At 38.3% G+C, this 22,305-nt stretch overlaps 2 protein-coding genes across 2 annotated transcripts; one reads left to right on the top strand and one right to left on the bottom strand.

Annotated features, from left to right (window-relative positions):
- The first annotated feature begins 5,942 nt into the window (after positions 1-5,942).
- LOC125075520 lies at positions 5,943-9,536 on the top strand. The gene has a single exon (XM_047687236.1). It carries the CDS (start codon positions 6,460-6,462, stop codon positions 9,199-9,201), a length of 2,742 nt encoding a protein of 913 aa, XP_047543192.1. The 5' UTR covers positions 5,943-6,459; the 3' UTR covers positions 9,202-9,536.
- Positions 9,537-19,289: 9,753 nt separating this feature from the next.
- On the bottom strand, positions 19,290-20,620 carry LOC125075511. The gene has a single exon (XM_047687226.1). The coding sequence runs from the start codon at positions 20,618-20,620 to the stop codon at positions 19,322-19,324; it is 1,299 nt and encodes a 432-aa protein (XP_047543182.1). The 3' UTR covers positions 19,290-19,321.
- Positions 20,621-22,305: the final 1,685 nt, after the last annotated feature.

Here is a 22,305-nt window from a genome sequence, read left to right on the forward strand (position 1 = left end):
CCTGAATACTTCCGTCGCATTACAATTGCAACGCAACGGTCGTTGACGTCACGTGGTGTACATTGACCGCGCCTAAGGACAAAGGACAAGAAGTCGTCTCCGTCATCTATGTGTCAGCCTTCGTCGTCTTAAGAAGCTGATGTCAGGGAGTATAATTCTGTGATTGAGTGAGTCCATCCAATTACTTATTTCCAACTTTCCCTATTGAAAACTTCTTTTTGCCGAAATTTTTATTTTTTAAATAATTCTCCATAATTAATTTTCATCTTCTAGTTAATCAAGTAATATATTGCTTAATTACTTCATTGATGCATTATTTAATTGTTTTATAATAAAAAGTACGCACGCACTTGACACGTGTTAACCTTTAAACCGGTCAAGTCTTATCGCTTTGAATAGAACCCGTTCGTCTACGCAAACAGGTGCTGCATTTTTTTATATCCATTCATTACGATTCCTTTGTTTGATTTTATTTTTTTAATACCCTTATTAAAAAACGTAGTTCAATAAAGTCTAAATTAACAATATTTAATAATTATTTAATGTTAATAAAAAGCAGTCCCGAATTATCAGAGTTACAACGTCTTGACCTCATGGAACGTTTTCGTAAATTTGAAAATTTATATAATGAATTTGACGACCTGCAGAATACGATTGAACTACTTTCCGAGGATGCCGAGTCTACGTTTACTGAGCGTGAGAACTTCGACCGTCAGTATTTCAATCTGGTGGCACTCACGCGCAGCCTGCTCGGTGCTTCGTCCAACGGTGCTGGATCTGAGGCGGACTTCAAAGATGCTGACTCAGGTGCACATATTTCCAATTCAAGGAATTTTATTCGTTTGCCTAAAATAGATTTACCGCATTTCGACGGGACCTATCAATGCTGGCTAGAATTTCGCGATACTTTTACATCGTTAATTCACAATAATACTACCATTAATGATATCAATAAATTCCATTACCTTCGAGCTTCACTCCAGGGTAATGCAGCTTTAATTATTAAAAATATTGATTTTAAAGGGGATCATTATAATATTGCATGGAAATTTTTTATGCGAACGATACAATAATAATCGCATTCTCGTCAATAACCACATACAGGCCCTTTTTGATGTCGAGTCAATAACAAATGAGTTTAGTGTTTCAATTAGAAATCTAGTTGATACGATTAATAAAAATGTTAGGGCATTAACAACATTAAATCAGCCCACTCAATATTGGGATACTTTACTCATTTATATAATGTCTAAAAAATTAGATTTAAAAACTAGTCGGGATTGGGAAGAACATAGAAACAATACTTTAAAAGATGATCCCACTCTAGCACAATTTTGTTCCTTTTTAAACAAAAAGGCAGATTGGTTGGAATCCGTCGAATCAAATATTAATCTTTCTCAAAATAATATTATTGTTGCTTTTAATAATAATCACTCAAATAAATTTGTTCCAAATAAAACTACTCAAATACCTAAAAAATCTAATAATAATTTTAATAAATGTCCGCTTTGCTCCCAAGCACATGCTTATACAAATGTGATTCATTTCGAAGTTTATCTATTGATAGTCGCATACAAAAGGCAAATGATTATAATGTTTGTCTTAATTGCTTACGGTTAGGCCATTCTGCTAAGCAATGCAAACGATCACATTGCAAATATTGTAAAATAAAACATAATACGCTTTTGCATTTAAATTCGAATGACTTCAAAGCTGTCAATTCATTGCCTTCTTCTTTGCACCCTGCTACGTCAAATGTTGCACTTTCGGCCAATTGCTTGCAGCTTGCTACTTCTGCGCATGTATTACTGTCCACAGCTCTGGTGAACGTAATCGGCGCGTCGGGTAAAAAGTACACTGCCCGTCTACTGCTGGACAACGGTAGCACGGCGAACTTTGTTACGCAGACATTCTTCCAGAAACTGGGTTTGTTACGACGCGGTACTAGCACCAGGGTAACAAGCATTAATAATCGTATTTCTACTAGTACACAGTCTTGTCACCTCCTAATAGAGTCTTTATGCTGTGCCTATACTGTAGATATAGAGTGTCATATCTTGCCTGAAATTACAAAAGCGTTACCGTCGTCTTTCGTACACATCAACCACGTCTCTATTCCTTCAGGTCTTAAACTAACGGACCCGAACTTCAACGTTTCGTCGGCCGTAGATATCCTGGTAGGGGCTGAAGTGTTCTGGGAGGTATTAAGTAAAAATTATATAGATTTAGGAAAAAACTTACCTAAATTACACGAAACTAGATTCGGATGGTTAGTATTAGGTAGTATTCCCCACCAATCTAAACAAAAATCTATTTTTAATCATTTTTGCCATCACACTAATGTCACTCCCGACCTTACTCAATTCTGGGAGTTTGACAACGTTTCTTCAAAACATTCATATTCTCTGGAAGAAAGAGCATGTGAGCAAATTTTTAAGCAAACCACTGTTCGTAACAATGATGGTGGATTTGTAGTCACCATGCCTTTAAAGGGTGACCCTAGTAATTTAGGTCAATCTTATTTACATGCTGTACGCGCCTTCATTAATTTGTGGAGCAAATATTGCCTGCGACGCATTACCGATAATGTAGATAAGGCTGTTCGCAATGCTACATACGAAGACTACATACGAAGCCCTGTCGACCAATCGTTGCAGCCCGACGTCATCAAAGGTCCGACGTCATCGACCGAGGAGAAGGGACCCTGCAACGACGACACTTTTTTTCGAGACCTCTGGGCGTTCGGCGATAATCATCTTCGTTCTTGTATTTTATATTTTGAGACCATAAGTTCCTGTAATCTTCTTTTGAGCATTAAATTGATTTGTACAGTGCTCGAAGTTTAACTGTAGTTAGGCTTCCTAATATTTCTGTGTCCGAGACATAGAAAAGTGGCGACCGTGACAGGACACTGGTTGGCTCAGAATCATTGCCTACAAGCAAGCATCTAGATCTATCCTTAGATCTTTCTAACAATCCACGAGGACGTCGCCGAGTCGCACCCGTTACATCACAGGGTCAGCACAGCAAGAAGGAACAAAGCCCAGTTTTGGTAGGCCACAGCTTCAGGTCATCACGCCGGTCAGCAATCCGCACCGCAGCGTCAGCCAATCAGCTAAGTGTTCCTTTTCTAATTTCCCATGCATTCCCTAACCCATTAAAATCCCTAGTTTAGCTCCACAATTGTGTAAAACAAATGTTAGCAAACTCCAGATCGTCATCATAATTGTTTTAAAGTCTAGACTTTACCTAGAGTAGCATATTTTACTTTATAACTAGCATAATATTATATGTAATGTAATTTAGCGTAAATATAAAAAATACTTAATCAAGCTACCCACCTTCATTATAGGTAATTATAAAATCTTTACATTATTTTTTGTTAATACTTTATTTAAAAGACATATGTATATTAATATTTTACAGTATAGTTAACGTTAGATTTGGTAGGATATAATACATTAAATTATAAAATAGAACCATTTATTTACCTCTAAACAAATTAAGTTACATTCACAAGCTACATTTCAATCCAAGTATAAGTAATATTTTATCTTGCGATTTATTCTTGTGTATTATTACCATTTACAAGTTATTTTTTGAAGATAAGCTCGACTAAGAAACTTGTGTAGTTTAAATCATTTTGTTAAAGTTTATATAGTCCATTTAGTTTCTAATATATTTTTTGTCGCATTCCCTCATCAGCTGTTTGTTTTCAAATGATTTATAAATATTTTCTGTATAGATTTACAGGTGGAGCGGACAGCTGACTTGATACTTACCGTCCCATTGTTCGCGGCTAGCGGATAGACGACCGCACGCGCCGGTTAAATGAGATAAGTAATATAAACAAAAGGGGAAGCGTAAGCCACAATATTAAGTTTTAATTACATTGCATTAGCGTTTATTTTATAGTTTCTTTCATTTAATATTTGTTTATTTCATTTAATAATTTTTGTTTACAATTTGTTTACGATTGAAGTCGAGATTTTAGTCATTTAAAGAATAATCATGTCGGACGCGAAGATAAAAGATTTGCTTACTAAACGTAGCTCAGTTAAAGGACGTTTAACCAAATTTAAAAATTATTTAAGCTACTTAGACAACCTAAGCAAGCTCGATGAGGTCGAGATATCGAAATTAAACATACAACTCGCTAAAATAGAGAATTTATCAAAATCTTTTGAGGATTTGCAAACTCAGATAGAAGTTTTGAATTCGGCACAGTTGGATGTGGAGATTGATGAGCGTGATAGCATTGAGGTCGAATTTGCTAGCCTCATTGCCACCGCTCAGCGTTTTCAAAATAAATACAATGAAGCTAATACTTCGCACGCCATCGATGCTCATAGTAACTCATCGCAATGTTGTCATGAACAATCAGGAATAGGTTTCAAACCTCCAACTCTGCAAATAGGGAAATTTGATGGAAGCTACTATAAATGGCTTGAGTTTAGGGATCTATTTTGTTCACTTGTCCACGATAACAAGCAAATTCCGGCCACCATCAAATTTTGCTATCTGAATTCCTACTTAGAGGGGGAGGCCGCTCGGGTAATAAGCAATTTGGAGGTAACCGAGTCTAACTATAACATGGCTTGGCAGTTACTGTATGAGCGGTACGATAACAAAAGAGTTTTAATAAAGAGTCATCTAAATTCTCTTTTTAACTTTGACAGCAAGGCAACAGATCGTGAAAGCGAAAGGTCGCTTAGGTCTATTATTGACAATGTAAATAAAAATTTACGTGCGTTGTCTACCCTTGGCGAACCTACTTCTAAATGGGATACAATTATAATTCATTTAGTCACTTCGCAGCTAGGGAGCGTAACTAGTATGAAATGGGAGGAGCACAGGAACAATCTTCCTGATTCACCTACTTTAGAGCAATTTAACAAGTTTCTTAAGGATCGTGCAGACATTTTAGAAACATATAACCATAGTAAGTCAAGGTTCGATTCCTTGTCTCACCCTAACACAAACAAGTCTAATAAAGGACATAAGGGGGGACAGACTCGAGGTTCATTTTCAGCACAACTTATTACTCAGGACAATATGAAAAATTGTGTAGTTTGCAATGGCCAACACCGTATTTATGATTGTTCCAATTTTAAGTCTAAGTCGGTAGTGCAACGGCAAGAGCTCGTCTCTAAATTTAAGCTTTGCCGCAATTGCTTGCGTACTGGACATACAAGCTACACATGTCGTCTTGGTTCGTGTCGCAAATGCAAAGGGCGACATAATACTTTGCTTTGTAATAATAGTTGCAAATCGTCAGATGCTACTACCCCTAACACGTCTATTCCAGCAACTTCTGTCCATCAACGGGATGTGAACGTTAATTTTGCCAGTAACAATAACAACAAATTAACTTTATTATCTACAGCTATAGTTAGGGCGTTAAATCCTATTACTAATAAAGGCGAGCTGGTGCGCGTGTTACTGGACAATGGTAGTCAATCAAGTTTAATTTCTCAAAGATTAAGAGACAAGCTATGTTTACAGTCTACTTCTACGGAACCTGTCCAAGTTATAGGTATCGGAAATGCTAGTTCTCATTGTGTCCAAGCCAACTGTACAATTCAATTACAATCGCTGCACAATGATTTTTGCGTCGATGTAACATGTCCGGTGCTACCAGAACTGACTGGCAATATTCCTAGGTTTTTTATAAATACTAAGATTCTCAATATACCTATGGATGTTCAGTTAGCCGATCCAACGTTTTACAAGCCATCGCCAATAGATGTGCTAGTCGGCGCTGATCTATTTTGGAGCATCATAGGTAGCGAGCGTAAGGATCTAGGTTCTAATAAGCCATATCTAATAAACTCTGAGTTCGGGTGGATTTTATCCGGCTCTTTATATTTGAACTCTCAATTATCTACTATTAATTGTAATTTTCAAACTTTAAGTACACAATCTAACGATCTTAATAAACTAATTGAACGATTTGTTGAGCTAGAAGAACTACCTCTAAGGCAAATATTAAGCGAGGACGAGAAAGCGTGTGAGCAACATTTTAAGACTCACACTTCTCGCGATTCCTCGGGTAGATTTTGTGTTCGTCTACCTCTCAAAGACTCACCAGACAATTTAGGCAACTCTTACGTTCAAGCTAGGACTAGGTTTTTAAATCTTGAAAGACGTTTTAAAGCACAACCTCAGCTTAAGACACAATACGTCGAATTCATAAATGAGTATATCAAGTTAGGTCATTGTTCTGTGCTACAAGGTCCACGACCAAATCCGTGCTATTATTTATGCCATCACGCAGTACTACGACAAACCAGCGAGTCAACTAAATTAAGGGTAGTGTTTGATGGATCTGCGCGCACTTCATCTGGTATTTCCATTAATGATTTACAGTTTAATGGCCCGACGGTTCAAGATTCCCTGTTCTCCATTTTATTGCGTTTCCGCCAACATAGATACGTGCTGACTGGTGACATCGAAAAGATGTTTCGCCAAATTACTGTGCATGAAATGGATCGCAATCTTCAATTAATTTTATGGAGATCCGACGAGTCGCAGCCTATTCAAACCCTTAGACTAAATACGGTCACTTACGGTTTCGCAAGTGCCAGTTATCTTAGCACTAAGTGCATCTGGCAGTTAGGAGAAGAGTGTGCGGATGAACAAATTAAAACAATAATTCAGCACGATTTTTACATCGATGACTTGTTGACAGGAGCCGATTCAATCCCGCAATTGGAAAATATTTTAAAATCTGTTGTTTCAGTGTTAAGTTCTGGTTGCTTTCCACTTAGAAAATTCAAATCCAATGTGCCTTCCATCTTTGAAAATTCATTAATAAATACTTTAGATCCATTAATATTAAGTGAGTCTACGAACGCTTTAGGTTTACAATGGCAACCACTTAATGACACCTTGCACATATTAACAAATATACCTTACGATAGTAACGATCAAGCAACCAAGAGGATAATTTTATCACATTCGTTTAAAATTTTTGATCCTCTTGGCCTCGTTAGCCCATGTACCATTCGAACTAAGCTTCTTATGCAAGAACTATGGCTTCGTAAGGTGGATTGGGATGAACCCGTTCCCCTTGACTTAAAGCGTACTTGGGATGAATGGAAAATTGATTTGGTGGTATTGGAATCAGTCAAAATTTCTAGATTTGTTTTATGCAATTCACCCGATACCGTTGAAATGCATTCGTTCAGCGACGCATCTATATCGGCCTACGGAGCATGCGTATATCTTAGATCTATTGACTCAAATGGCAACGTAGTGGTCAGATTGCTTTGCTCTAAGTCGAAGGTAAATCCAAGCAAACCCATCACCATTCCTCGTTTGGAATTGCTAGGAGCTTTACTCGCTGCTCGGCTTTGCAAATCAGTGCTAGAATCTTTACGATGCAACATAACTCGAATTGTACACTGGTGTGATTCTAGTGTAGTGCTAGGGTGGTTGAATACAAGTCCAAATAAATTAAAGACATTCGTGGCTAATAGAGTCGTTGAAATTTGTGAAACCACGACTCCCGCGAATTGGCGTCACGTACCAACAAATGATAACCCGGCTGACCTTATTTCTAGAGGCGCTAAAACAAATTTTTTAGTAGAATCCAAATTATGGTGGTCAGGTCCAAGTTTTTTAGCTAATTCTGAATCGGAGTGGCCATCACTAAACAAACGAACTAATTACGAATTGCCGGAATTAAAGGTTAGTGTAGCTCTAGTGGTTGATCCAATAATTCAATTTGAAAGATTTTCTAATTTTATTCGATTAAAACGATCATTTGCTTATGCTTTACGATTCATTCATAATATTAAATCGCTTAAAACTAAAAAAAGTGGGATTCTCACGACAGATGAATTACAAATTTCATTTAATTATCTTTGCAAATTTGCTCAAATACAGTCATTTCCTGATGAATATAATGCACTAAAACAAACTCAATTTATTTCAAGTAAAAGTATTCTTCAGTCACTTAACGTATTTTTAGATAATTCAGGCATTATTCGAGTAGGCGGAAGATTAGAACACTCAAATTACGACTACGAAAAGAAACATCCAATAGTTTTACAGTCTAAACATTATTTAACGATTTTAATTTTTCGATACGAACACATAAAACAAATGCACGCTGGACCGCAGCTTTTATTATATACGGTGCGTAACTACATATGGCCATTAGCTGGCAGAAATCTCGCACGTCGCACTGTACGCAACTGTGTTCGATGTAGGCGCTTACAGGGTCGTACGTTAACACCTATAATGGGCCATCTCCCGTCACAACGAACTATACCAGCATTTCCATTTCTTACGACAGGGGTAGACTTCGCAGGTCCATTTATGATTTTAAATAAGAAAGGCCGCGGCGCAAAACTTTCAAAGTGTTACTTATGTCTTTTTATATGTTTCCGATACAAATGCGTGCATTTAGAAGCCGTAACAGAGCTGTCAAAGGATGCCTTTGTTATGACATTACGGAGATTTGTTGCCCGACGCGGCAAACCGCTTGAAATCTATTCCGATAACGGTAGGAATTTCGTTGCCGTTGCAAAGGAAATCGGTAGTTTCTTAAAAGAAAATCAAAACTCTCTATCGGAGTACGCAGCTACCGAAAATATAAAATTTCATTTTATACCAACTTACGCTTCTCATTTTGGGGGATATTGGGAAGGCGGCATCAAGTCAGCTAAGCACCACATTAAAAGAGTAATGGGCAATTTAAATCTCACGTACGAAGAACTTTCTACTTTGTTTGCACAGGTGGAAGCTATTCTAAATAGCCGACCCTTATATCCTGTTTCTTCTTCCCCTCACGACCTTCTTTCTCTCACTCCAGGGCACTTCCTGATTGGCCGACCACTGTCTTCCCTGCCAGCTCCAGTCTTGGAGGAAGAAAAGGCTACTCGCCTGCAGCGCTATAACCGCATAGAGCAAGCTCGCCAGCATTTCTGGAGACGCTGGCAAAATGAATATGTCAGCGAGTTGCAGCAGCGATCCAAGTGGCGTACACAGAAGTGCAACCCTCTTCGTGTCGGGGATTTAGTTCTTCTCCAAGAGGACAACAATCCACCACTTCATTGGCGTTTGGGACGTGTCATCCACTTACATCCCGGCATCGATGGTGTGAGCAGAGTTGCTGATATCATGACTGAGAGAGGCAGCGTACGGAGGCCATTTACAAGACTATGCCCTCTACCAAATCAAGATGATAACTAGAATACCGAAGGTATTCCAGGGGGGGTGCTTATGTACGCGCCTTCATTAATTTGTGGAGCAAATATTGCCTGCGACGCATTACCGATAATGTAGATAAGGCTGTTCGCAATGCTACATACGAAGACTACATACGAAGCCCTGTCGACCAATCGTTGCAGCCCGACGTCATCAAAGGTCCGACGTCATCGACCGAGGAGAAGGGACCCTGCAACGACGACACTTTTTTTCGAGACCTCTGGGCGTTCGGCGATAATCATCTTCGTTCTTGTATTTTATATTTTGAGACCATAAGTTCCTGTAATCTTCTTTTGAGCATTAAATTGATTTGTACAGTGCTCGAAGTTTAACTGTAGTTAGGCTTCCTAATATTTCTGTGTCCGAGACACATGCTAAAAATAGGTTTTTATCACTTGAAAGGCGATTTAGGCGTGACCCTATTTTTAAAAAGCATTATATTGAATTTATGCGAGAATATGAAAACTTAGGTCATATGACTTTAGACTCGCACTCTACTTCAGTACCTGAAATCTCTAAATTTCAATATTTTATTCCCCATCATGGAGTTGTGCGAGATTCTAGTACCACGACAAAACTACGCGTAGTATTCGACGCATCAGCTTCTACCAGTTCGGGCGTGTCTCTTAACGACATACAGATGGTCGGACCAGTAGTTCAAGACGACCTGTTTTCAATTTTAACACGTTTTCGTCAGCATAGGTACGTGGTTTCAGGTGACGTTGAAAAGATGTATAGGGCGATTGAATTAAATCCAGTTCAACGACCTCTTCAAAAAATTATTTTTCGTTTTAATTCTTCAGAAGCTCTAAAGACCTACACATTAAATACGGTCACTTATGGTACTGCCTCTGCACCCTATTTAGCTACAAAGTGTCTCACAAGTCTAGCTGATAACCTTGACCACTATCGTGTTCAAAGCGCTATTCGTCGTGATTTTTACGTAGTACTTCTTGAGTGGAGGGAATACCATAAGCGAGACTATCGAAATTTCAAAAAAGGTACAATCGGTTCTATCATCAGCTAAATTTAATTTACGTAAACGGAGATCAAATAATCCAGAAATTCTTAGACATGTTACTAATAGTAAAATCGAATCACAAAATACTCTACATTTCTTTGATCAAGATCCGAATTCTTGTCAGGCTAAAACTCTAGGTCTTAATTGGGTTTGTGATTCAGATTCCCTTACATATACTATTAATATAACGCCAAAAACTAAAATCACTAAACGTCATGTTCTTTCTGTAATTAGTAAAATATTCGATCCACTGGGTCTAGTAAGACCTTGTGTCGTTCAAGCAAAAATCATTATGCAGAGACTTTGGATAAATAAATATGATTGGGATGACGAAATGTCACACGAGCTTAAAAATCTTTGGTCGACGTTTGAAACGATGGGTTTTGTGTCAAGAATCAATTAAACACGAAATTCACGTCTTCACAGATGCATCGGGAAAGGCGTACGGGGCATGTCTGTATATTCGATCAAGTAGTGATAATGGCTCTACAAATGTACAGCTTCTAGTCTCTAGAAACCGAATAGCGCCTGTCAAACCGACGACCATACCGAGGCTTGAACTTTGCGGAACTTTATTAGGTGCAAGGCTGTGTACTAAGGTTCAGGAATCGCTTACCATACCCATTCATAGATGTAGCTTTTGGTGTGACTCTACCATAGTTCTAGGATGGCTGTCAACTCCTTCTAATCAATTAAAACCTTTTGTTAAAAACAAGTCAATGAGATTTTGGAAATCACATCTGGTCACTCCTGGAGCTACGTACCGTCGAAGGACAACCCGGTGGATCTTGTTTCCCGTGGCCTCAGTACCGACGTAATAAACGATACACCTCTGTGGTGGTCCGGTCCTTCTTTTTTACTTCATGGTGAAAAAGAGTGGCCGAAAATGCCAAACACAGAGAAACACGATTTGCCGGAAGTAGTTACTCATTTCATTAGTAATTGTCGCAATCATTCATACGTTTATCATTCAGACGCAATCACGCATTCATCAATTATTAAGTGCTTATTAGAAAAATATTCTAGCCTAAATAAAATTTACAAAGTTTTTACATATATACAAAGATTTATTTATAACTTAAAACATAAAAATAAAATGCATGGCAATCTTTCTGCAACAGAAATACAAAATTCAATAAATACTATTATACATCATTGTCAACTTGAAATGTTTCCTGAAGAGTATAATCTTTTAAAATCTGGTCAGAAATTGCCACGCAAAAGTAGATTGCTTCCTTTGACTCCATTCATTGACAATCATAATCCCATTCGCTTGGGTGGGAGGCTTGACAACTCCCCCTACGATTTTAACATAAAACATCTCATTGTAATTTGTAGTAAGCATATTTTTACTAAACGTTTATTTCATATGCAACATTTAAAACTTTTACATGCCGGCCCACAATTATTATTGTCACATATAAGACAAAGTTATTGGCCTCTAGGTGGCAGAAACTTATCTAGACTTATCGTAAATAAATGCCTCACATGTTTCAAAAATAGAGCACAAAATGTACAGCCTCTAATGGGTCATTTACCTAGTGCTCGAACTAATCTGGAATTTCCATTTCTCAACTGTTATGTAGATTACGCGGGGCCAGTATTGATAGCCGATCGTAAGGGCCGCGGTTGCAAACTTATAAAATCTTATATGTGCAACTTTGTTTGCTCAGCAGTAAAAGCAGTGCACTTGGAGCTCGTCTCTGATCTTAGCACTGATGCTTATATGGCCGCGCTACATCGTTTCATAGCGCGTCGAGGCAAACCGCGGACGATAACATCTGATAACGGCACGAATTTCGTAGGCGCATCCAACGAAATACAGAAATTTATTCAATCATCGAATGTTACATGTAAAATAGCACAAGAGGGTATCGATTTCATTTTCACACCTGCTTATAGTCCTCATTTCAACTCTTTAGCAAAAGCAGCAGTCAAATCATGCAAGCATCATTTAAAAAGATTACTTTCTCTAACCCATTTCACATTTGAGGAGATGACTACATGTCTCACTCAAATATAAGCGATTCTAAATTCGCGTCCTCTAACACCTCTCTCTTCAGACCCTAATGATTTTTCGGCACTAACTCCCTCTCATTTTCTAATTGGACGACCACTACGACGACAACGACGACGACAGTACCATGCTCTCGGGTGACTGAAGCCGACATCACTCGACTGGACCGATGGAGGAGAATCCAGTACATACGACATCATTTCTGGAGCCGCTTCCATAATGAGTACACTTCTTTGCTACAGGCCAAATCCAAATGGTTTAGTTCCAGAGGGGAGGTGAAACCAGGGTCTTTAGTCCTAATCAAGGACAAAACAACACCACCGCTGCTCTGGTCCCTGGGTCGGGTCACACAGACCTTTCCCGGCGTAGACGGAGTCACGCGGGTAGCAGAAATCAAAACGAAGAGAGGAACAATTCGTCGCGCTTTCAATAACATCTGCCCCCTTCCTGATCAAGATTGAAGAGCACTCTTCAACCCGGGGAGTATGTCGGCGCTTCACATATGCCGACGACGAGAGAGGCGCGGGGCCCGTTGCGCGTGCGCCGCGATTCACCGGTCACTCAGCGAGCGACAGCCAACTAGGCGGACATTTTATCGTCCTTGCGTGCAGTTTTAATACGCGAATAAATTATTATAATACAGTCCAAGTTTTATAACACCGAAGTCCCGTTAGGGCTCCTTCAGTTACTTCGCTAATTTTGTCGGCCAACTCTGCAACGTCGTCTAATCTTAAGCTTGTCTGAGAAGCTATTATCGCTTGAATATGCGAGGACAAACGGCTAGCTTACAGGCTTCTTAAGAAATCATCATTCACCTGGTCACCAGCTAATGAACGCAAATGGCGGAGAAATTGTGAAGGCTTCCGGTCTCCTAACTTCATGGGTCAACAATTGCCGCATCCGGTGGTCGCGCGACGTAGATAAATGTTTAGTAAGTTCGTTTTATAATTTATCATATTTCCCAACGCTGGGCGGACTAGAAATCACGACCCTAACCTCACGCGCAATTCTTCGATCTAGTTGCTGCAGAACGGTATAAAATTTTGTTGAATCGGCTTTAGTACCCAAGGTCTCAAATTGTGCTTCTACCTGAGCAAACCAAATATCAGGGTCTTCCGGCCAAAAGGGAGGTAAACGCACGGATACGCGATGATCTTAGTGGTTAACGTACGTAGCGAACGCGATCACGTCGGGGTCACCAATATTAGCTGGCTAATATCGTGTGTCGGAATAAAACTCTCAACAAACTATATAATTATTGTATATTCTTCAAGTTTAACAATATTCATTGAAAAAGAAAGTCGCGAATAAGAAATAAGAACAGTAAGCTGGTACACGAGAAAAGTAGAAGAGAAGATATTGAAAGCATAAGAAAGTTTAAAGAAATACTATAAGGCGAAATAAAAGCGTATTAAGCGGACACGATAAAATAATCCAGTAATCCGACCATTCCAATAATCCGGCACCTTCCGGTTTTTTATAGAGCCGGAGTAGTGAGATTATACCGTAATAGCAAAACAGGAAGTATCTAGAAGCTGTGAATATACACATTTTAAAGCCAATACAGAATTGATACAGAAGCTTGACGATGCACATTATATATTATCTTGTACAAACAATACAAAACTACACTCTAACATGTGCTCAAAAAACTCATACATCATGTTATGGTACTTACCTGATTGAAGTTCCTGATGGTTGCAGTTTTTCAACCAAATTATTCAATGTGAAAAACTATAAGAATAATGTAAAAGGATTTACTTCTGAAGCTATTATCATTTCAATTGAAAAACACAACAGTGAACAATTAAAACCAGCCCCTGCTGTTAAATAATGTTCCTTTGGATGATGTTTAAAAACTAGAATCTCTGATTGAAAAGGAAAAGATTCCTAATTTCCACTAGCTGAAAGACAATGGATATTATTATTTGATTATTCCTATCTATATAATTATTACAATTGGAACAATATTCACAGCTTTCAGGGTCTTTAAAAAGATGCGGAATACAAATAAAAGAAGGAAAAGAAAGACTTCGAAGAAGAATTGAGTAAAATTGAGTAATCTCATAGCAGCCAGCAGCCCTTCTTCTCAAAAGAAGAAAGGGCTTCGAAATAGGGGTGGAGGTATTAAAGTGCGTGAGTTGTGACCGTGTGTGGGTGTAGTGTAGCTCTAAGGGACTCTCGTTTTAGTAGCCATAAGCAAGAGACGTGTATTAAAATTAATAAAAATTTAATAAAAGTAATTAATTTTTTCACTGTACTCTCCAAAGTACATAATTCGTGCGAATGATAGCTTGCCGGGTGCTACCAATTTGTACCGAGAGATGTTGCCAAATCGCTGAGTACCTACTGCCAGCAATATTAAACACTAATCAAAGACTACGAGACTTCGGACAGTTCCGTATTCCAACACATATCCAAGGAAACGTCTCGTGTATGTTAAAGGGTATGCAAACAGACAGGAGTTGAAATTTAAAATCACCAGTACTTCGAAACTTTTTTTTTTTCTCAATCTTACAAGTTTATAAAGAGCAGCCGCGGACAAAGGAAATGACAGGACGCAGTTTAATCCCCCGACTTATGGTTTATTCCGGATACATTCCATTACTATTGTACACATTATCTTATGATACACATCCTCGATTTTATCACATTCCGCACAATAAGGGGAATCGGTCTTATTCATCATATAAGCAAACTTGTTCAATGGAATGTGTCCAGATCGTGGTCTTAAAGTTATTACTATATCATATCTATTTAAGCTGTTGTTGATTCAAGGAGAACTCATCGGTTCCGGCTGAATAGTCTTGTACAAAATACCCTTCTTAGTGGATATTTCATCGAAATATGTTTTCCATAAATCCAAGCAACGATTCTTAGAAATAAATAAACACTCACTGTAGAATGGTTTTGTCCTTACTGTTAAGCCATTTGAACATGCTTGTTTAGTAAGCTCATCTACTATATCGTTTTCCATAATGCCACTATGAGATGGGATCCATTGTAAATATAGGCATTTAACTATAAACAAACCTTACTTTTGGATGAGGACAGATTCAAACCAATATCGGATAAAAGTTTACAAAGTAAATCTAAACCAGACTGTAATTCATTCGCAGATTATAATATATCATTACCAGTTTTAAATAAAACAAAATCTGCGTATTGCATAATCATGACCGATTTGATCTGTTTGCAAATGTCAACAGAAGCTATATTAAACAAAAGTGGAGACAGAGGATCACCTTGAGCAAGGCCACGACTGCAAGTCCTAACAATTAAATGATTGCCAACTTTAATATAAATATATCTTTCTATAAGAAAGTTCTAAATGTACGAACATAACTTTATACCAAATTCCATACGATCCATTGTCTTCGTCAATGACAAAATGTCAACATCATTGTAGGCGTTATCAATATCTACAATCCATAGTTGACAAATCTTTTAGAAATCCAATTTGAATTAGAGAAACTAAGCGACTAAGATTATCAAGGCATGATCTAGACTTTCTGAAACCAAAAGTATTGTCAGATAGTATTTTTTTTTCTACAAACCATTCTTTTCTTAATTAAAATATGAAAAATTTTACTTACCCAAGACATTAATTCTTTAATAGGACGAAAAGCAGAGTCAGAAAGAGGGTCCCGGCCAGGTTTTAAAATTGGAATAACACGAATGTGTCGCCACTGAGAACGAACAAAACCAGATTCTAGGAAGCCATTAAATAAATTTAACAAAAATAATTTAGCATTATTTGGAAGATTCTTTAACATAGAGAATGAAATTTCATCTTCTCCGGGGGTTGTGTCTTTTGCTTTCATACAATTATCTAACTCAAAACTTGTAATAGGAGTTTCTAAAATTGGGTTAGAAGAAAGAAATATTGGCTTAGATGGTGAAGCAGAGTCAGGACATAAATTACATAATAGACGACTAGCTTGGTCTTTATCAATACCTACGAAGGGTGGTTTTCGTCTTTTCATCCATTTCATTCTGCTCCATACCTGATTCGAAGAAGTCTTTTCATCAATTGAGTTACAGAAGCTTGACCATCCCTTTCTCTCGGCACATTTCATAAGCCTTTGAGATTCCCTAACGGCATCTAAGAATGTATCAAGGTTATCTGGAGTAGGATTATTCCTGAAATTACCTAGATGAAGTCTTCTGATTGCAACGGCCTTAGACAAATTAGCGTTCCAATAAGGTTTTGGTGAGAATTTACTTTCAGGAATTTGACAAAATTTAATATAAGGAATAAATAAATCCGCCGCTTCATTAGTTAAATGAATAAAGAGATCGTAAGAATCCTGTAAATCACCCGCGATAACGAGATCAGTAAAAGATTTTTCTAAATATAAATTCTGCCAATTAGCTACTTTAAAATTTCTTTTTTTATGATAATTATTATATATACAAAAATAGCTGAGGTTATTTTTATGCACAAATGATCACTTCCTAGAAATTTATTTAAAACCCGCCAGTTAAAGCACAAGGCTATATCTGATGATACAAAAGTTATATCCGGAGATGAATTTCGTAAGACTCCCTCGACCATTTGAAATCTCGTCGGAGAACCATAATTTAAAACAATGAAGTCAGAATTTAAAAAAGCATTCACTATTTGTAAACCGCGTCTATCAGTTTTGTGAGACCAGGCTGTATGATGTCCATTAAAGTCACCTAAAACAATTGTTTTAGTAGTTGAAAGATTAAATAAGAAATCCTAGTCAGCCAGTTTCAAATAACTAAAATATAATTATCATTGTACATGGAAAATGGTTAAAAAAAAAAAGAAATATATCCCGCTGAGTTTCTTTCGCCGGTTCTTCTCAGGTCCGAGGTGCTAAATTCCGAACCGGTGGTAGATTTTTGACAATCAATAAGCAAGTGTAAACACTTCTATATTGAATAAAGATTTTTGACTTTGACTTTGACTTTTGCCTGTGCCATATAAACTTCATGAGAGCAATATATACATATAATATTTTCCAGTTGGTCGCAGTTAAAGACTTTAATCCAAATAATTTCCTAGTCCAAGTTATTATTTTGAAAATTAACCCATTTTGACGTTATAGATTTATGCACTATTAGGGCTACACATACACATATGGGGATATGGGACATTCCTATCGAGCCTATACAGAGTGTCCCGTAGGTCGACGTCAAGCCGAAATTTCCTGACAGGTAATGCCACACGAGTTATCAGAAAAATTAAAAAAAAAATTTAAGTCATGTATTTTTGAAGTTATGGAAATTTTTCTTTTATTCCAGAAAATGTACACCATGTAACCGTTTTTTCATTCCTGTTGTTACAAATATTTACTTTTTGCCAATTTTTTTTCTCTTACGTCATCCCGAATAGTGCTTTATGTAACCTATGATCCTAAACCCTGTGCCGATCACTCCAACTTGTAGGAAAATGTCATTTTATACCGTACCAAGTTTTCAAGATTAATTTTTCGCTCTACTTCAACTGATCGTCCTGAAAAAAAAATGTACTACTGCAGCTTTAAAAGTTAGCGCATTTAATATATAAATTTTACCTTAAAATAAAATTTGTATTATGTTTCCTGAGACGTCCGAAGTCCATTATGAGAGAGGGCATCGTCTTTCCTTGTCTTGTCGTTAGATGTCGCTACTTTACCGTCACGTGAACGCTCCTGTAGCGCCACTTGTGGCCAAATCTGTAACTAACTAACAGCACCAAGAAAGCCACCATTCCGAAGTCATTGTTCGTCTCATAATGATAATGATGTTGGTATGTGTATTACACACCAGGAAGACATTATCTGGACTTCGGACGTCTCAGGAAACATAATACAAATTTTATTTTAAGGTAAAATTTATATATTATGTGTTCCGTTTGACGTCCGAAGTCCATTATGAGAGACATGTTTGTTATCTCCTGGTGGCTTGTATAATAAAAACGCAACAATGTGATTATACTTTTAATGCAAGTTAAGCAAAGTTACATGAATATCACATAGTATACATAATATTACATTAAAAATAAAAATAAATAAATAATCGAAATATATATATATATTTTTTTATCGATCATTAGTTCAATTCAAATTACATTCAATTAAATTATATTGTAATTTATTAATTTGTGACTGAGAAATATTTAGAGAGTGACTTCTCAGATTTATTGTTAAGGCCACTTTCATCTACATTTTTAAAGTAGTATTTTTTAAATGTATTTTCATGGCGCCAGTTAGCTTTAGCTAAAATATCATCTAATGGGTACTTCTCTAAGTAGTTTAGAGATGAAACTGCTGATCTCAAGCTACCAGGCGTAGCTTCGATTCCAGCATCAGAAAGAGTTCGCTTTACCCAGCCACCTATGATAACAGCGGTGGCTGGTCTATGAGGCTCTCTAGTAGTGATAAACAAATTTGTCAGAGAGCCTCTAACCTTCTTAGAAACATTAAGCAGGGTTCTTAGCCAAAACAAAGGATTTGTATTTCTATCCGGTGATGATAGTAAAGTCCAACTAGACTGCTGATACGATGCAGAGTCAGTTTTTGAACCGAATACAGGATGCAGGGTTATTGAATTCCCATTATCAATTAAATGTGTAGAGTCACAACGCAAAAGAGTTAAATCGTGGACTCTACGCCCCGAGGCCAACAAAATAATTATGGCAGTACGCCTAGAAACCTCATAAAGACTAAAAAGATTTGGACTTGTGTTTTTTAAAAAGTTAATTACAATTCTTGCATCCCATATTGGTAATTTCGGTGGAATTGGTCTTGCTAAAGACACCGCTTTTAAAATATGCTTAACTAAATTATTTGAGGATATTTTAGTATCAGATAGTGTTTCACAAACTGACGCTATAACGGATTTATGTACAAGAATAGTGCGATAAGCTAATCTATCAGTAAGGAAGAGTTTTGCTAAATACCTGGCTACCGCGGCAGGTGCCGGTTGACGACAGCTTACATTATTTTCACTACACCATTGGGACCATCTGTTCCATATGGGGATGTATGTTTTAATTGTAGAAGTCCTCCAACACGTCGACAAAAGATGTTTTTCTTGTGCAGACCAATCCTCTGTCAAGGTGTCCCAGCCGAAACTAGCCAGGCTTCCAGCTGTAGGTTGTGCACTTGTGCTGGAGGGCGACCCGACACTGTATCCACTAATGTTATATTCAGGTTCCTTATTTTTAAAGGACGTGCTAGGGAGCGGTTCTTGAGATCTGGACGCCAAAAGGGTTTTTTCCACTTCGGCGCTATTATTATGAACTTTCCTCTGGCCGAGTTCAAATGGTGTAGAACCCGTGGAAGCAGACTTGGCGGAGGAAAGATCCAAGCAAGATTGTATGTCCAACATCTGCTGAAAGCGTCGTGAAAGTAGGCGTTCGAGTCTGATAAGTCTAGCGACACATACTTCGAAACGACGTGAGCGTTTTTTGAGGCGAACAGATCTAGTTCTGGTGTTCCCCACAGTTTGAACACCTTCTTTGTTCCTTCGCTCAAAAGATGCCATTCGGAGCCGGCGCGATTGCGCGAGAGGTGATCGGCTTCCGTATTGTACATTCCCGGTAGATGGTGAGGGAGGAGTACAACGTTCAGGCTGTCTATTAGTTCCAGGAGGTGTTTGGTCAACTCCAAAAGTTTTTGAGATCTTGTTCCACCCTCGTTCTTTATATACGATACTACCGTCTTGTTGTCGCTCTGTAAGATCACGGTTGAATTTTTTAGAACATTCGCTTGTGACGAGATGGCCGCTATCACTGCATGCATTTCTTTTAAATTGCAGTGCCAGCCCAGCTGATCTTGACTCCAACTGCCTTTTAGTGAGTTGTTGTTCACCAAAGCACCCCATTGAATGTCCGAGGCGTCTGTAACCACGTAATTGACTGGTAGTTTTACGGGGTGAATTTGATCGATATTGTCTAGCCACCATTTCAATTCCTTTCGTACCTCGTCTCCGAATACACTAGGCCGGCGTGAGTGTTTCTGTAGAAGATTGCTGTGGCGCTGCAGCGTACGGCAATGCAACCTTCCCCAGAGGGTGACGAAGGTCGCAAAGTTGAGATACCCTAAGAGGCGTTGCGCCTGCTTGAGGGTCCAAATGCCTGCTGTCAAGCGAGACATTAGATATTGGCGGACTTTTCTTACTTTTTCTAGAGGTAAACTTTTGATGTTGTGTTGTGTGTTCCAGACGATACCGAGAAACTCTAAAGACATTGTCGGGTTGAGTATAGACTTGTTCATGTTGATATGCCAACCAAGTCTGTTGAGGAACTCGATTGCCATTTGAACATGGGTTTTCAGGGTGTCTCTGTGTTGATGGGCTATTAAAAAGTCGTCCAAATAAACTTTCAGGCGAAGGCCCTTTCTGCGTAACATTTCGGCAGTCCAATTTGTGACCGATGCAAACATCTTCGGGGCTGCCGCGAGCCCAAAGGGTAGACATGTCATCTGCAGCAATTGGCCTTCGTAACTGACTCGTAAAAAACAACGATGACTTTCCATTATTGGCAGATGGTAGTATGCTTGGCTTATATCGAGTTTTACCATCCAATCGCTTGTTTGTAAAAATGTTGGCATTCGATGATGATGAAACAGGTAAAAATGTTTTGGTTTCATGAATTGATTCAATGCCCTCAAGTTGAAGATCACACGATTTTTTCCATTGTTCTTCGTTATAATGAAAAGTGGGGATATGAAAGATGGAGTTGGCGGTGCGGGCTCGAGAATTCGATGTTGAATCATGGATTGAATTTCTAAAGACATTACTACTGAACTCGGCGTTTGAAATCTTCTCATTATGTCTGACGTAGGTAAAATTAATGGCGGCGTCTGGCTGAACGGTATGCGAGCAGCAGAGATTAATCTTAGAATTGCTTTGGGTGGATTTAATTTGACCCACACACTGTGATAAAGCATCAGACAGCCGCCTGAAAACTGCGTCCAGTCATTTGTGTTTATTTCTACTGTGCTGGTCTTTTCGCCCCCCTCTTCTCTTTTTGTCGTGGTCGTCGAAATTACGCTTTCTATTTTTTCCTTGCTTCGCTTTATTTTGTTGGAAACGAAAGGGCTTCTCCCGGGAAATAGAAACTATCGGTGATTTAGAACGCACCGGCGATTTCGAACGAACAAATGATTTAGGTTGTGTCGCGATATCTTTGTCTAATTTATTAATACCACCTATTTTTTGTAAATAAGCTGCTAAACCTTGTGGATTGAACATGTATTCTGCAGAGGGGGGAATTTTTTCAATATCTTCTCGTACATATTTACCTTTTAATCCTTTAAGGAGCGCTTTACGTCGTAGTTCTATAACCTCTGCACGTTTACCACACACTATTTGTAAGATGTCATGAGAAACAGTTTTGTATTGTGATTCATTACCAAATAGCTCTTTCAATTTGTCATAAATTGAAGATGAAGTTAATTGTGCACCTGGTTTAGCGGACCAATCAATCAAACTACGTAAGGCTAAGTTAACAAATTCATTCTGTGCTAAAAACGCATTTGACAAAGCAGCAAAGCTACGTTCCATCTGAAACCACCTAAGCGGAGCGTACGGATCCTCCAGATGTCGTAACTCCTCATTTACTTTTAGCTCTGTGAAAGCCGGAAAGGCAGTATACTTCTTTTGTACCTCAGTATACCGCACAGAGTTCCAATCTGGTGAGTCGAACCTTTGCATGGAAGCTAACTTAGTAACCCGGTCCGGGTTCGCTTTTGGCACGGCTGGTTCTTTAACAGAAACATCTAGTTCCGCTATATCCTTTACCAAGGCTGGCGGTTGTAAAAAGGGGTCGTCTAATGTATTATTGTTAATCGCTCCAAGAGCAGGAGTCGTTGCGGAACAGGATATACTTGGCTGTGTGATAGAGTAATTTGTGTTTACAATATTATGAACGTGACTTACCAACTGTTGAGACAGTAATTCAAATCTTCGGTCTATTTCTCGCATGGAAATGCTATGGCTGTGATGGCGCCGTCGCCTCTTTGATGGAGGCTCGTCATCCTCATTCGAACTTGAATCTGAACTCGAAGACCTTGATTCGCACGATGATGAGGGC

The sequence above is a fragment of the Vanessa atalanta genome, chromosome W, assembly GCF_905147765.1.
Source record: "Vanessa atalanta chromosome W, ilVanAtal1.2, whole genome shotgun sequence".
Lineage (NCBI taxonomy): Eukaryota > Metazoa > Arthropoda > Insecta > Lepidoptera > Nymphalidae > Vanessa > Vanessa atalanta.